Source organism: Macaca thibetana, chromosome 4 (genome assembly GCF_024542745.1).
Source record: "Macaca thibetana thibetana isolate TM-01 chromosome 4, ASM2454274v1, whole genome shotgun sequence".
NCBI classification, from domain to species: Eukaryota; Metazoa; Chordata; class Mammalia; order Primates; family Cercopithecidae; genus Macaca; species Macaca thibetana.
In genome coordinates this window covers 43,538,983-43,556,481 of record NC_065581.1, presented here as the reverse complement: position 1 = coordinate 43,556,481, position 17,499 = coordinate 43,538,983, and the positions used below count along the sequence as shown (strand labels likewise).

The window sequence follows — 17,499 nt, the reverse complement described above, 5'->3', positions numbered from 1 at the left end:
TTCTCAGCTTTATCACCTTATGCTAAGAAATTTTTGCTAACCTTTCAAAGTAATTTTCAACATTAAATACCAAACATTATTTGGTATTTATTCTTGGTATATATTTCTTGTACTTAACACCCTAAAACATTATTATTATTATTTTTTGAGACACAGTTTTGCTTTGTCACCTAGGCTGGAGTGTAGTGGCATAATTTTGGCTCACTGCAACCTCCTCCTCCAGGGTTCAAGTGATCTCCCACCTCAGTCTCCTAAGTAGCTAGGATTACAGGTGTGTGCCACCACGCCTGGCTAATTTTTAATATATATTTAGTAGAGACAGGGTTTCACCAAGTTGTCTAGGCTGGTCTTGAAGTCTTGACCTCAAGTGATCCGCCTGCCTTGGCCTCCAAAAGTGCTGGAATTACAGGTGTGTGCCACCACGCCTGGCCTTTCCTAATGTTTATGCCTACAATTCACTTTGCTTTAAAAAGCATTACCACTATCAGTCAGGCACAGTGGCTCATGCTTGTAATCTGAGCACTTTGGGAGGCTGAGGTGGGTGGATCACCTGAGGTCAGGAGTTCCAGACTAGCCTGACCAACGTCGCGAAATCCCCTCTCTACTAAAAATAAAAAAATTAGCCAGGTGTGGTGGTGGGCACCTATAATCCCAGCTACTCGGGAAGCTGAGGCTGGAGAATTGCTTGAATCCAGGAGGCGGAGGTTGCAGTGAGCCGAGATCGTGCCACTGCACTCCAGCCTGGGTGACAAGAGTGAAATTCTATCTCAAAACAAAAACAAAAACAAAAACAAAATTACGACTTACTTATAGCTTTTATTCATTTTATATGATTCATATTCAATTTTGTATTGCAAGGCTCATGACCCATTTAACAACATATTCAAAATGGGCTAAATTCTCCCATAAGACTCTGAAAAACACAACTGAATAATAATCATCATCTATGCCTATACTTTTAAACTAAACATGCCATAGCATACAGGGATAATGCGGATTGAACACATATTTAATAAATGAGAATAACTATGATACTCTTATCACTTGAATTATAAGCACTGTTTTCTTTTCTTTTTTTTTTTTGAGTCGGAGTCTCACTCTTGTCACTCAGACTAGAGTGCAGTGGCATGATCTTGGCTCACTGCAACCTCCACCTCATGGGTTCAAGCAATTCTCCTGTCTCAGCCACCCACGTAGCTAGGATTACCAGCATCTGCCACCATGCCCAGCTCATTTTTTGTATTTTTAGAAGAGACGAGGTTTCACCATGTTGGCCAGGTTGGTCTCAAACTCCTGACCTCAAGCGATCCTCCCACTTTTGCCTCCCAAAGTCCTGGGATTACAGGCATGAGCCACTGTGCCCAGCCAGTACTAAGTCTTGACCAAATTAAAAATGAAGACTGTGTTAATTGTAAGGTAATTGTGATTCAAAAGATACCGCTGCTATAAAACATTCCACTAATATCTAGGGCAAATTATTTTTAACCAGGAGTGTGCATAATAATTATTAAGAGTTTTTTTTTTTTTTTTAAAGAACTATAAGAGTACTCTTCTGCTTTCAGTCACGATGCAGTAGCTTGAGGCTGACCAACATTTCCACCAAGAACAACTAGAAAAGCTTAATAAAAGTAAAAAAAAAGTTTGAGATCACTAGAGAGCTGCTGAGACAAGGACTCCAGGAGAGAAAACCAGGGAGAAAGGGAACTGTACAAGGAGGCGAGCCAGCATTCTGCAGCTGCTTTTCCCTCAGCATTTGTCTATTCTGGGAGTGGGGTAAGAGGGGATTAAAGATCCCAAGAAAAAACCAAAACTACCTTTGCAAAAACTGTAACAGTGAGAAAATTATGACAATTAAAGAGATCTGACCTAACTGACTTCATCTTGCCTTTAATCTCCAGAACTGCCCTTACTCATTCCTGGGTGCAGCTCAAACTAACTTTGGGAGGAATGTGGTTTACAGTTTAACTTTAAAACAAAGACTTTAAAACAAAGGCTGGGTGTGGTGACTCATGCCTGTAATGCTAGTACTTTGGGAGGATGGGGTGGGAGGATCATTTGAGCCCAGGAGTTCAAGACCAGCCCAGGCAACATAGCAAGACATTGTCTCTACTAAAAATAAAAGATAAAAAACTTAGCCAGGTGTGGTGGCGCACACTTGTAGTCCCAGATACTCAGGAGGCTGAGGCAGGAGGTTGGCTCACACTTGGGCGGTCGAGGCTGCAGTGGGCCACGATTGCACCACCGCACTCTAGTCTGGGCAACAGAGTGAGACCCTGACTCAAAAAACAAAACAAACCAAAAAAAAAAAAACAAAGATGGTAATGGCCTCTCCCTGAAACAAAGTCCCTCTTTGCTTGGGAACCAGACTGTGTTTATAAAACCAACAAATTAGCCACTAGATTAGAAAGTATGGCTCAGAAGTCATGCAGCCAGAGGCCTCAAAATCACTAACCTCCCCCACTTGCTCCTACAGACAACATAACTATTGTAAAACCTAAGATTGGTGTTTGAGGTATTTTTCAGGCCCTGCATTCTGAAGGACCTGCTGGAGACACCCAGACTGGTAAACTGGCTTATCTGGTCTTACGGCCCCCACCTAGGAACTGACTCAGCACAAGTGGACAGTTTCAACTCCCTGTGATTCCACCCTGGACCCAATCAATCAGCATCCCGGATTTCCTAGCCCCGCTGCCCAACAAACCATCTTTAAAAAAAAACCTAGGCTCTAAATTGTTGGAGTGGCTGATTTGAGTAATAATAAAGCTTTAGTCTCCCACTTAGCCAGCTCTCTGTATACTAAACTTTCTCTCATCTTGATGAGGGATGCAATTCCCTCATCTTGATAAATCGGCTCTCTCTGGGCAGCGAGCAAGATAACCCATCGTGTGGTTACAAAATCTGTACAGAACTGTTATTCTTAGGGAGAAAAACTTGCTAAGTCTATAGCCATCCCAGGGTGTTAGAGAGGCCAGAATCCCAGTAAGAAAAAGAGCATGGGGAACTGAGTTCAACGTTCTTCTAGTTTTTCCCTAAAGACATTTACAAAATTCTGAAGTTACATAAGGAAGCAAGATTAGTGTTCAAGTTCCTATAGAGTGAAAGAACTCGAATTCTAGGGAAGAACTCCAGGCTCTCAACTGAGAACCCTTAGGGAGTTATGTGTCAGGGGTGGGGATGAAGTACAGGTAAGACTGAGTCTTGTCAAAACAACCTGGAGACATTTAAATCCTTGACTGGACTAAAGTGATCCACCTCACTCTATCTGCTGAACAGAACTCGAATATTGTGGCAAGCAAGCCACCCAGGTGCTGAGGCAAGAGACTGAGGGCATGAGCTGTTCCAGTATAATAAAATATATAAAATAAGAATAGTTATACTATAATATGATATAGATCATAGATACGATTATATATGAATATTGTTAATCATTAGTTTGTAGCAATTACTCTTTATTCCAGTATTGTAATAATCCTCGCTCTACAACTATAACCTAGGGAAAACCAGGCCATACAGAGGTAGGAGCTGAAGGGACATAGTGAGAAGTGACCAGAAGACAAGAGTGCGAGCCTTCTGTTATGCCCAGACAGGGCCACCAGAGGGTTCCTTGGTCTAGCGGTAACGCCAGCGTCTGGGAAGACGCCCGTTGCCAAGCAGACCATGGTCTAGCGGTAGTGTCAGTGTCAAGGAAAAACACCCGCTACTTAGCAGACCGGGAAAGGGAGTCTCCCTTTCCACGGGGGAGTTTAGAGAAGACTCTACTCCTCCACCTCTTGTGGAGTTATCGGGAGGCCTAACCGTCTCCCCGTGATGCTGTGCTTCAGTGGTCACACTCCTAGTCCGCCTTCGTGTTCCATGCTGTATACCTGGCTCTGCCTTTTAGATAACAGTAGCAAAATTAGTGAAAGTACTAGAAGTCTCTGATGTGCAGAAATAATGGTGTAAGCTGTCTCTCTCTCTCCCTCTCTCTCTGCCTCAGCTGCCAAACAGGGAAGGGCCCCTGTCCAGTGGACACGTGACCCACATGACCTTACCTATCACTGGAGATGACTCACACTCCTTACCCTGCCCCTTTTGCCTTGCATCCAATAAATAACAGCGCAGCCAGGCACTCGGGGTCACAACCGGTCTCTGCGTCTTGGTGGTAGTGGTCCCCCGGGCCCAGCTGTCTTTTCTTTTATCTCTTTGTCTTGTGTCTTTATTTCTACAATCTCTCGTCTCCGCACACAGAGACGACCCACCAACCTGTGGGGCTGATCCCTACAGAATATGCCACCCATAGGATTATTTTGAGCAAAGGCAACTGATGATAGGAGACACAAGAAAAGCTGTAAAAACAGAGCATACATTTCCCTTCTGTAAAGTGTCCTCTCACTTTCCAGGAAGGCAAGGGGCATCCTTTATTACCTAAGTTCATCTGAACTTGCAAAACAAACCTTTCTAAACGACCCTCATTTGCCACATAACAAGATGGTGAGATGCAGTTAAAATTATGCTTACATGGAAACTTAAGCTTTAAATCATCCGAAAAGAAGAAAGGTTCAAAGTAAATGATCTAATAATCTATAAAGAAATTACATTGGTGGTCACGAAAGGAAAGAAACTACATAAGAATGGCAAAATAAATCTAAAGAAAATACGAAAAGGGAAAGAATATAATAAAACAAAGCAAATGTATAAAAGGGGAAAAATAAATCAATGCAACTAAAGGTTGCTTCTTTGAAAAAACTAATAAGCATATACATCTCTAGGCCAGGCATGGTGGCTTACGCCTGTAATCCAGCACTTTGGGAGGCTGAGGTAGGCAGATCACATGAGGCCAGGAGTTCGACACCAGCCTGGTCAAGATGGCAAAACTCCATCTCTACTAAAAATACAAAAATTAGCCCAAAGTGGTGGTGCATGCCTGTAGTCCCAGCTACTTGGGAGGCTGAGGCACCAGAACGGCTTGAACCTGGGAGGTAGAGATTGCAGTGAGCTGAAATCATGCCACTGCACTCCAGCTTGGGTGACAAAGTGAGACCCTGTCTCAAAAAAAACAGTATACATCTCTAGAAAGACTGGTAAGAAAAACAGAAAAATTTAAATTTAAAAAAGGATTACAAAAAATATTACAAGACCTATAGATCTGAAATGTATTAAATGGAAAATAAGATAAATATTAGGTGTCATTTAAATCAATATAAATGGAAATTTAAATGAAATTAGCAAATTCCCAAGAAAAAACGTATGTTATTAGAAGACAAACAAGAAATAGAAAATCTGAATAGTCTTATTAAAATTTTTAACTGGCTATAAAATCATTTCCAGAAAGATATCTTGAGGCCTAAATGGTTACACTGGAGAATTCTTCTAAATATTTAAGTGGGTAAAGTGCCTTTGCAAAATTATGACAGTAAGAGAAATCTGATATAGTTGACTCCATCATGCTTCTAACCTTCAAGCTGTCCTTGGTCATTCTGGGGTGTAGGCCAAACTGACTTTGGGAGAAATTTAATTTGTAGTTTTTTTTTTTTTTTTTTTTTTGAGACGGAGTCTTGCTCTGCCGCCCAGGCTGGAGTGCAGTGGCCGGATCTCAGCTCACTGCAAGCTCCGCCTCCCGGGTTCACGCCATTCTCCTGCCTCAGCCTCCCGAGTAGCTGGGACTACAGGCGCCCGCCACCTCGCCCGGCTAGTTTTTTGTATATTTTAGTAGAGACGGGGTTTCACCATGTTAGCCAGGATGGTCTCGATCTCCTGACCTCGTGATCTGCCCGTCTCGGCCTCCCAAAGTGCTGGGATTACAGGGTTGAGCCACCGCGCCCGGCCTTAATTTGTAGTTTAACCTTAAAGCAAGGAAGATAATAGCCCTTTCCAAAAGGAAACTGCCTTTATAAAACTAATGAAAGTCCACAAGGTTAAGATGATGAAAGGGGCCTGAATTATGCTAAAATGTAAGTTAAATGATAACCAGCAATCACAAGATTTATAACTTCCACAATTACTCCTATAGATAACAACACTATTGTAGAATCTAAGAGTGACCTTTTGGAGATGCCTTTTCAGACTTTTGCATTACTTGTGATCCATGATTCAACCAGTCCTTTGACCCTCAGCCACAAGTGGACTCAGCACACACCCTAATGATGCCCTCCTCAACCAATCAGCATCACCTACTCCCTAGTTTTCTGCTCACCAAATTATACTTGAAAACCCCTAACCTCCAAGCCTTCAGGGGGAGATTTTGAGTAAAAACTCTGTCTCCCAAGTGGTGTGGCCAGCCTCGTGTCAATTAAACTCTCTCTGTATAGCAATGCTGTGGTCTCAGTGAATTGATTTTATCTGTACAGTGGGCAGGAAGAATCTGTTGGGCAATTACAAAAGCAATAAGGAATAAGCGGTTCACACCTGTAATCCCAACACTTTGGGAGGCCAAGGTGGAAGGATCACTTGAGGTCAGGAGTTCAAGACTAGCCTGGGCAACAAAGCAACACCCACCCCCAACTCAACAAACACTAAAAAAAAATTAGCCAGGTGTGGTAGTGCATGCCTGTAGTCCCAGCTACTTGGGAGGCTGAGGCGGATCACTTGCACACCGGAGGTCGAGGCTGCAGTGAGCTGAGATTGCACCACTGCACTCCAGCCTGTGTGCTAGAGCGAGACTTGGTCTCAAAAAACAAAACAAAAACAACAACAACAACAACAACAACAAAAGCAATACCTATCTTACATAAAATTTTCCAGAAAACAGAATATATTTGCCAATTTAATTAATGAGTCCTCTTTAATCTTACTACCAAAACCCCAAAAGGCTGTAACAAGGAAAGAAAATTATCACTTAATCTCTCTCACAAATAACGGTGCACAAATAGAATCAAGCAATATAGAAAAAGGATAACAAACCACAACCAAGTTTGGTTTATTTCCTTAACACAAAAGTAATAAAACATTTGAAAAAAATTAGATAATCTTATTAACAGACAAAAGAGAAAAAAAACCACTTGATCATATCATCCAATGCCGCTCCTGAATTCATGAAAATTAAACACATATTCGTGATTTAACACAAACAAAAACCGGCCGGGTGCAGTGGCTCACGCCTGTAATCCCAGCACTTTGGGAGGCCAAGGTGAGTGGATCACGAGGTCAGGAGTCTGACCTGATCACGAGGTCACCAGCCTGACCAACATGGTGAAACCCCGTCTCTAATAAAAATATAAAAATTAGCTAGGCGTGGTGGTGCGCACCTGTAATCCCAGCTACTCAGGAGGTTGAGGCAGGAGAATCGCTTGAACCCGGAAGGCGGAGGTTGTAGAGAGCTGAGATCACACCACCGCACTCCAGCCTGTGCGACAGAGGGAGGCTCCGTCTCAAAAAAAACCAAAAACCAAAAACCAAACAAAAACCAAGCTGGGCTCAGGGGCACATGCCTGTAGTCCCAGGTACTTGGGAGACTGAGGCGGGAGGATTGCTTGAGACCAGGAATTTGAGGGCAGTCTGGGCAATATGACAAGGCTCCCTCTTTTAAACAACACTACCACCTTAGAGCAAACTAGGAATAGAGAAAATTTCTGTAATCTGATAAAAGAGTATCTACAAACAATCAAACAAAAACCAAGCAAACAAAACTCCAAAGCAAAACATCATACTTTATGGTAAAATAGTAAGTTTTCCCCGAGATCAGATACGAGACAAAGATTTCTGCTTTTATCTACCACTTGTATTTAACACTATAGTTGAGGTCCCAGCCAGTATAATAAAGAAAATGAAGTAAAATATATAAATATTGGAAATAAGAACTAAAATTGCCATTATTCATGGATGACAGGTGATATGATTATGTACACAGAAAAATCCAAAAGAATATACAAACTGGCTAGGCACAGTGGCTCATGCCTGTAATCCTAGCACTTTGGGAGGCTGAGGCGGGTGGATCACCTGAGGTCAGGAGTTCGAGACCAGCCTGACCAACATGTCAAAACCCCGTCTCTACTAAAAATACAAAATTAGCCAGGTGTGGTGGCACATGCCCTGTAATCCCAGTTACTCAGGAGGCTGAGGCAGGAGAATCGCTTGAACCTGGGAGGTGGAGGTTGCAGTGAGCTGAAATCGTACCATTGCACTCTAGCCTGGGCAACAATGACAAAACTCCATTTCAAAACGACAACAACAACAAAAAAGAATGGCCAAGGCACTCTGGGGAATAAAGCTGGAAGATTTAACTATCAGATACTGAGACTCACAAAACTACTATAATTAAGGCAGTGTAGCAGGGGCACAAAGATAGACAAGACAGACACACACATATAAAGGTCTTGATTTATGACAAAGGTGCTCCTGAAATGCAACAGGTGAAAAAATATCTTCAATAAACACTTCTAGGTTAACTGAATAACTATGTAGGGGGAAAAAAATCAAGACCTTACTTCATACAATACACAAAAATGAATTATAGATGGATTGGGAATTTAAATGGGAAAGGCAAGCCTTTAGAAAACATGGGAGAATATCTTTGTGACCCTGGGATACACAAAGATTGTTTAAACATATACAAAAAGTATGGCCAGGTGTGGTGGATCACCTGAGGTCAGGAGTTTGAGACCAGTCTGGCCAACATAGTGAAACCCCATCTCTACTAAAAATACACACAAAAAAATTAGCCGGCTATGGTCACACATGACTGTAGTCCCAGCTACTCAGGAGGTCAAGGCAGGAGAATCGCTTGAACCCAGGAGGTAGAGGCTGCAGTGAGCAGAGATCACACCACTGCACCACAGCCTGGGTGACAGAGCGAGACTCTGTCTCAAAAAAAAAAAAAAAAAAAAAAAGACAAAATTAGTACATGTTATAATTATGAATTCTGGCTCATTAAGAGACACCTGGCTGGGCGCAGTGGCTCATGCCTGTAATCCTAGCACTTTGAGAGGCTGAGGCAGGTGGATCACTTGAGGCTAGGAGTTCGAGACTAGCCTGGCCAACATAGTGAAATCCCGTCTCTACAATAATTACAAAAACTTAGCTGGGTACGCATGTAGTCTCAGCTATTCGGGAGGCTGAGGTTGCACCGAGCTGAAATCATGCCACTGCACTCCAGCCTGGGGGACAGAGTGAGATTCTGTCTTAAAAAAATAATAATAAATAAATTAAATAAATAAATAAAAGGAGACACTTAATATTCAGGAAGTAAACAAGACAAGACACAGAGTGGAAACAGTATATGTAGTATATATACCCAACAAAGAGTATGGATGCAGAATCTATGAAAAACTCTGACAAATCAGTAAGAAAAAGGCAGACAACTCAATAGATAATCAAAGGACAACTTTAACAAAGATTCACAAAGGAGTATATCCAAATGCCAATAAACATATAAAAAGGAATTCAGCTTCATCATCATCAGAAGAATGCAAATTAAAATCATGAGAAATCACTATGTCCCACTAGAATAGATAAAATCTTAAAAGACTGGTAAAACCAAGTGTTGGTGAGGATGTGGAGCAACTATCACTTTCATACGTTATTAACAGAAGTATGAATTGGTTCAACCATTATGGAAAAGAGTTTGGTAGAACCTATTTAATCTGAATACATATATATCCAGATAGACCAGATAGATATAAGATGGACATATAAAAATCAGTAGTTTTCCTACATACTACCATAGCGTGTTTAAAAATATAAAAAGTTTACTATAGCATCAAAAATACAAAACATATAACCTTAATTTAAAAATGTTAAGACTAGCTGGGTGTGGTGGCATGCATCTGTGGTCTCAGCTACTTGGAAGGCTGAGGCAGGAGAACTGCCTGAGCCCAGGTGGTCAAGGCTGCAGTGAGCTGTGATCGTGCCACCTCACTCCAGCCTGAGTGGCAGATAAAGAACTTTTTTTTTTTTTTGAGATGGAATCTTGCTCTGTCGCCCAGGCTGGAGTGCAGTGGCCGGATCTCAGCTCACTGCAAGCTCTGCCTCCTGGGTTCATGCCATTCTCCTGCCTCAGCCTCCGGAGTAGCTGGGACTACAGGCGCCCGCCACCTTTCTCGGCTAGTTTTTTGTATTTTTTAGTAGAGACGGGGTTTCACCGTTTTAGCCAGGATGGTCTCGATCTCCTGACCTCGTGATCCACCCGTCTCGGCCTCCCAAAGTGCTGGGATTACAGGCTTGAGCCACCGCGCCTGGCCTTATTTCATCTTTTTGAAAAAGGCCTAAGAATAAGCGAAAACATTTTGGAAAATAATAAAGGAGATTTAAGCTATCAAATGAAATGGGATTTAAGATGTCAAAATGGAATATTAAGCTACAAATAATTATTACAACTGTGGTACTGGCATGGAAATGGACAAAAAGATCAATGGAGGAGGGAAGCACAGATACGAAAACACATAGGATCATCTCAGAGGCTTCTGGAACTCAACCCTGACTAAACTAAAAGCATCACTTTCCCTCTTTACAAATGCTAATCATTCAGCAAGTGGCACAACATCTACTCAGCGGCAAGCCAGACGCTTTCGAATCATCCTTATATTCCTCCTTCAAATCCAACATCCAATTCGTCAGCAAGTCTAACAACCCTCAACCCACTTAGCCAGTTCTGTAGATTTCACCACCTAAAAATATCCTTCATGATTCATATTCATTTTCAGCATCCCAGTTCAAGTTACCATCAGTTTTTGCCTGGGTCATTGCGTTAGCATCTAATTAGGTTTCCCACACTCACTTTTATCCCCGTCCAAATTTATTCTCCAAATTACAGACAGCATGATCTTTTAAAATCACAAATGTAATTATGTAAATACCACTTAAAACTCTTTAATGCCTTCTCACGTTAAGACAAAATGCAAAATCCTTAATTTGGCCTATCATAATAGCTCATTAACGGGTAAACAGACTCCAGACAGCTTCCACTGTATTAGAATATATCCTTTAACATATAAGTAATATGGGAAAAAATTCAGTTATTTTTAATATGCCTTATTAATAAAGTAACTATAAAATGCTCTTAAACCTAAACAGTTTCACTCCAGGTTCAAGAATCTTCAAGCGTCCTCGTTTTCCTCTATTTGCCATAGAGGTAATGCTCCCCTACTCCTCCTAGTTTTCTCAATTGCTCGTCCCTTTGCATGGACCTTCCCTCATGCCCTTGCATAAAGGCACCTTTCTTAGAGAAGCCCTGAACTGTGGGAAAAGGTCAGGTCTCTTGTTATTATCTCTCGAACCAACCAAATTTTCATTGTGATTCTGATTAACTATTTATATAACTCTTTCCCACTATGTAAGTTTGATGAGGGAAGGGTCACATTTGTTACTGTTTACTGTTACATTCTCAAAGTCTAGAACTGTGCCCAATAAATAGGTGTTTCTTAAATTTGCTGAACAAATTAAATATGAATTTTAATTATATATATAGAGCTAAAACATAATGATGCCTTCATGGGCAACTCATGAAGCTCAGTAAAAGACCACCCAATCATCATGATTCAATTGCCTTAGCTACATCTCCCCTTTTGGGAGGGAGTTGAGAGGAGGACTTCTCAAATTGTGAGACGGTGTACGACATGCTGTCTAATTCTAATGTCAAGGATAATTTGTGAAATCAATCGGCTTAATGTGAACTAATCAGTTCAAAATATCAGGGAAGTACTATGAGAAATTACAGATTGTTTCCCTCTCCTTTACTCTGAAGAGAAAGTATAAATTAAGTCTAAATGACTTCCCCCGCCCCACCAGATTACTTTGATATTCAAGGTTATATTCTAGTATAAGAATAGTTGAAGGCGTTTGAAGTCTGATTACCCATTAATAAAATACTATTCTTTTCAGGAATATACAGACTTTAGTTCTCTATCATTTTAAGGCTTTACTTCTGTTAATGGAAAACAAGAAAGTTCTTCTAGTCTTTCAGTACTTACAAGTGAAGGAACCGTGAATATCTGAACCGAGAGGTCTGCGACTGAAAACTCTCTGTCGTGGTCATCTGTCACATAATCACTCTGCAAACGCTCATAGTTCTATTAAGAAGGCAAAAAAAGGCAAGGAGTGCCAGCTATCAGTTACAAAGAAAAGGCAAGCACTACTCACCAGAGTAGGTGCGGTGAAGAACTGGACAGACAGAGCAGTCACCGACACTGCTCGCTCGTGATCATCCTCCATAAAATCTCTCTGCAACTGCTGGTAATTCTAAACAACAAGGGGGAGATTCACCTCTAATCCACATTGACCAAATGTTTAAGGATTATAATGAAAAGTCAGTGCTGGAGGAAGTCAAGAAGATAATACTGCTATAAGAACAATAACTGGAATGATTTCTACCAATAGAATCCTGTATAGATATTGATTCACTATGGAATCTGTGGAATCCTGTACAAATACTGATTCTTTCTTCTGGAGCACAATGGCAGTTTACCAGCCCAAGTAGGCAGTAACAGCTACTAAGCTCCCAGGTGTCATTGCATGCCGGTAGAGTTAAACCACAGCAGCATTACACTGTTTCTGATGAAGTCAGACTTTCATTACTTCTGCATCATATCAGAATCATCTGATGACTCTTCCAAAGCATACACGCTTGGGCCCCCATTCTTGGCTGATCTGTTTCAGTAGATTTGAGAATGGAACATAACACATGTATTTTGAAAGAGCTCTCCAAGTGATTCTCATATACTTCCCAATTCAGGTGAATGCAAAAAAATAAGCAGCTAGGTTACGCACATGCTGCTAAAAGGGAGAACTTAATTCAACTATATCAATAACCTAGAGTTTTGAAGAGACCTTGTTTCTTAAAAAAAAAAAAAAAGCAAAATACATGTTTTCTTTAGCACAAAATAGCTGCAATCTATTTATAAAATCAAAGTTTTCTAAATATAATTTTCTAACAAAATATACAGGCTATTTAATTTGGATCATGCCCACCCCCCAAAAAAAAAATCTGTAATTTTTTTAAAGACTAAGACTGCAATGTTAATTTTAAAATGCACAAATATATTTATTAAATCATATCCATATATATGTCATTTAAACTGAGATTAGTTTCCTTATATGAATTTTAATAGAAAATATACCACAATTCACAATGGCATAGGTTTAAACTCTTCATTTATTATTTCATAAAAATTGCATAATAGATGGATACTCATGTTATCACAGGAGGTGATGAACAAGAGGTCTCACTGCTATAATTTTATTCTATTGATAGAGAATGAAAAGATTTATTAAGTTTCTTAGAATTTAATATCAACATATTGACATATTACTATTAGATGTTAATTTTTTGAAGCCTAGATATAATTATGGGCATAGTTATTCTATATATAACTTATTTTGAAAATTGAAAAGCCACTTACTTTTGCAAATCGAACAGCAAACAGTTTCTTGTATTTCAAATCCATAAGCAGACTGCTCATGAACAACTGATGATATACGCTCCTAGCACCTTGTAGAAAAAGATCATGGTATAAGATAAGGACACGCCAAACAATTAGATTTCTCAAGTTTTATGTGATCTACAGTGGGTTTTTTTTTTTTTTTTTTAACTTCTGAGACAGTATCTTGCTGCGTTGCCCAGGCTGGTCTTAAACTCCTGGGCTCACGCGATCCTCCTGCCTCAGCCTCCCGAAGTGCCGGCATTACAAGTGTGAACCGCCATGCCCAGCCAACACAGTTTTTTTTTTTTTTTTTTTTTTTAAAGAGATAGGGTCTTGCTTTGTTGCTCAGGCTGAACTCAAACTCCTAGCTCAAGTGATCCTCTTGCCTCAGCCTCTTGTGTAGCTGGGACTACAGGCACATATCACTGAGAATGGCTTGTAATTTAAGCCTCAAAAACAAAAGTAAGCCATATATGGTGGTATGCACGTGTAGTCCCAGCTACGAGAGAGCCTGAGAAGGGAGAATTGCTTGAGCCCAAGAGTTTGAGGCTGCAGTGATCAATGATCATGCCACTGCACTCCAGCCTGGGCAACAGAGTGAGATCCTGTCCCTTCAAAAAAGGAGCAAATACCTGTTTTCCTTAGCACAAAATATTTGCAATCTGTTTATAAAACCAAATTTTCTAAACATAATTCTGTAACAAAATATAAAGTCCATTAAAGTTGGATTATGGACCCCTCCCCCACCAAATCTATATTTTTCAAAGACTAAGACTGCAATGCTAATTTTAAAAAGTAAAAATACATTTATTAAACATCTTCCCAAATGATAAAGTTTCACATCCCAATTAGTTATATAGGTTCCTCCACACCTTAAAAGTAGTTAAAAGATTCACCTTTCCATAATTTGGAATCACTAAGCATCAGTCTGTCCACTAGAGAAGAGTTTTCACCATCTGGCCCTTCCTGCAAACCAACTTGACATAAAATCCGGCGAAGGCCATCTTTAAATAGAAGGAAAAATAGTAATGAGATAGCAACTTCAAATATTAAAGTGACATTTTAGTAGATGTTCAAATGGATCTGTAGAGTTTTAAGTGTTTTATTAAAGGTCAAATTTATTCAGAAAAAGCAAACATGTTAACAGTTTTATTAATATTTTAACAAAAAGGAAATGAATTTCAAATCTCACATCACACACTACTACTCCTGAATGTCAAAACATATGCTTGTCATAAAGGCAATAATCTCTTGTGCTTTAATGAATTTAATTAAAGAGAAAAACATCCAAAAACCACTTAATATTGTTCTTCAAGCACTAATTAAATCAGATTACAGTAAAAGTGTTATACATTCCATAACTGAAATATAAAACATGCTACCATTTAAAAGGAATGCATGACTTCTGCACTATAATATATACCAGTACATTTTATTAATGTTTCATAAAAAATGCTTCATTCATTAAACAAAAACTTATTGTGGGCTTGCCATGTGAGAGACCCTGGAAAACACATTACTACAACCTTTTAAATGTAAACTTTAGAAATGTTCTTCAAATATTAATATAAGCATTAAAATAACCAAAACTTTAACTTGTTCCATACATACATATATATACACACACACATATATATACACATATATACACACATATGCCTGGGATTACAGGCATGCGCCACCACACCTGACTAAATTTTGTATTTTTAGTATAGACGGGGTTTCACACCATGTTGGACAGGCTGGTCTGAACTCTTGGGCTCAAGTGATCCACTTGCCTTGGCCTCTCAAAGTGCTGGGATTACAGACGTCAGCCACTGCGCCTGGTCCCATACTTTATAATTTAAATCACTGTTTTCATCTTTTTCAAGCATGCAAAATAATAAAAAATTTAAAAATGGAATAACTTTTAATTATAAAAGCTGTCAAACAGAAATCCTTTAAAAGGCTAAAGAGAAGACCTATGTAAGTATTAAATAGGAATATATAAATTATTGATAAATATCTCAAAGAAAATTTTCAGCAGGACATTACTTCCATTATACTCTTCATTAATACTGTAGCACAACACTTAGCATGCAGGTATCCAATGGAAAATACCAAAATAAAGAATATGGGGCTAAGAAAAATAATTGGAAAGATATTTGTTTATTTTCTTTTAAAAAAAATTTTAGATAGAGACTGGGTCTCCCTATATTACCCAGGCTGGTCTATGAACTCCTGGGCTCGAGGGATCCTCCCACCTCAGCCTCCCAGAGAGTTGTGACTAGAGGAGCGGGCCACCGTGCTGGCCTGGAAAGATAACTTATAAATTATCTTTTAAAGTAAACACGTTCTCTTAATCTTCCACACCTCCGTATTTTCAATTCTCAGTTCTGTGTAGTAATGTTCTTTTTTAAAAAAGGATGAGTTTGAGTCCTTTGTAGGGACTTGGATGCAGCTGGAATCCATCATTCTTAGCAAACTATCACAAGAACAGAAAACCAAACACCGCATGTTCTCACTCATAGGTGGGAACTGAACAATGAGATCACTCGGACTCAGGAAGGGGAACATCACACACCGGGGCCTATCATGGAGAGGGGGGAGGGGGGAGGGATTGCATTGGGAGTTATACCTGATGTAAATGAGTTGATGGGTGCAGCACAGCAACATGGCACAAGTATACATAAGTAACAAACCTGCACGTTATGCACATGTACCCTACAACTTAAAGTATAATAATAATAAATAAATTATTAAAAAAAAAAAAAGCCCTTCAAAACAAATGTATTCAAATTTTTCTTTACAGTAAACATCTGAATGTCACTTATCCACAGTCTTGCCTGAAGAACAGCATAACAGCTTATATTGATCTCTGTTTTATGCTTTACTATTACACACCAGGCTTGTATTTTTGGCTGCGGATATGAGGATTCTTAATTCTTACCATTACATAAAGAAAAATGATTGAATTTCTAGACCCTGGAAGTTTTTTTTTTTTTTTTTGAGACAGAGTTTCACTCTTTTTCCCAGGATGGAGTGAAGCGGCGTGATGTTGGCTCACTGCAACCTCTGCTTCCCGGGTTCAAGTGATTCTCCTGCCTCAGCCTCTTGAGTAGCTGGGATTACAGGTGCATGCCACCATGCCCAGCTAACTTTTGTATTTTTAGTAGAGTTTTGCCATGTTGGCCAGGCTGGTCTTGAACTCCTGACCTCAGGTTATCCACCCGCCCTGGCCTCCCAAAGTGCTAGGATTACAGGCATGAGCCATGGCACCCAGTGGAAATTTTTTTTTAAAACACAAATTGGTAACTTCCAATTTGCAAACTTTCAGAGTTGCAAGTTATTGGTAACCAAAAGTTGTAGGAATCAAAACAAAGAAATCAACATTAGTGTTTTATCATTTAAACAGCTAATCACTTAGGTTATTTACAGCAGCATTTTTCCAGCTTACTCAGTAGAAGAGTTCTGCAAAATGCTCCACTAAAAAAAGTTAAAAAAAAAAAAAGTTTGTGAAATGTACATTGCATTGTATTAGCATATTAATGTCCTTTACAATTGTTTAAACCAATGTTTCCTGCGTTTATTTGAATAGAGAATCCTTTGTGTGCATATAAAAAATATCCAGTATGACAAAATTTGTTAAACATAGGATTTTTTCTTGCATAAAGATATTTTGAAATGGTATTTTAAAATGTAAAATTAAAGCAGGAAATTATTCCAGTTGACATTTTTTCCAAAACAGTTTTGCAAGGGTATATGGAGCTCATTTTTAATAGACAATTGGCATGAACTTTTATGAACCTACCTGAATATCCAATAATACTTCCCAGCCAAGACAAAAGTTTCAAACCAAAATTCTGATGTGCGACGATAGACGAATGCATAACTTGAACTTTGAGTGGCTTTGTCTGTCTACTGGTATTTCTCTTAAAAAGAAATGGCAACATTTAAAAATTAACTTAAAAAGCTATTCTATTGGCAGAACAAAGTTATTATTTTTACTTAATATAACCACACCATCATCATCACAGAATTTTTCATGGATGTAAGAAAATCACCATTCTCCTTGCCTTATTTGATTCGGATCCTAATTTTCTAGAGGAAATCTTAGGATTCATACAAAAAAATATGAAGGTTCCGCTAGTTTATGAGTAATCTGAATCTTTTTTTTTTTTTTCCTTTT

General features: G+C 39.4%; 1 protein-coding gene across 8 annotated transcripts in view; it reads right to left on the bottom strand.

Annotated features, from left to right (window-relative positions):
* UBR2 (ubiquitin protein ligase E3 component n-recognin 2) overlaps nt 1–17,499 on the bottom strand; it is a 129,177-nt gene that overhangs the window by 62,886 nt on the left and 48,792 nt on the right. For 7 of the 8 annotated variants that reach the window (XR_007724873.1, XM_050786891.1, XM_050786887.1 and 4 more), the window contains 4 exons: nt 17,122–17,242; nt 14,228–14,335; nt 13,311–13,399; nt 11,883–11,981 (listed from right to left, as the gene is read on the bottom strand). Coding sequence is in view for 7 of the 8 variants with exons in the window: in XM_050786891.1 (XP_050642848.1) it covers nt 11,883–11,981; nt 13,311–13,399; nt 14,228–14,335; nt 17,122–17,242 (417 nt within the window). In the remaining variant the exon portion in view is untranslated. Of the gene's footprint in view, nt 1–11,882; nt 11,982–12,051; nt 12,151–13,310; nt 13,400–14,227; nt 14,336–17,121; nt 17,243–17,499 lie in introns of all 8 variants that reach the window. The other variant, XM_050786885.1, reaches the window with a different exon arrangement.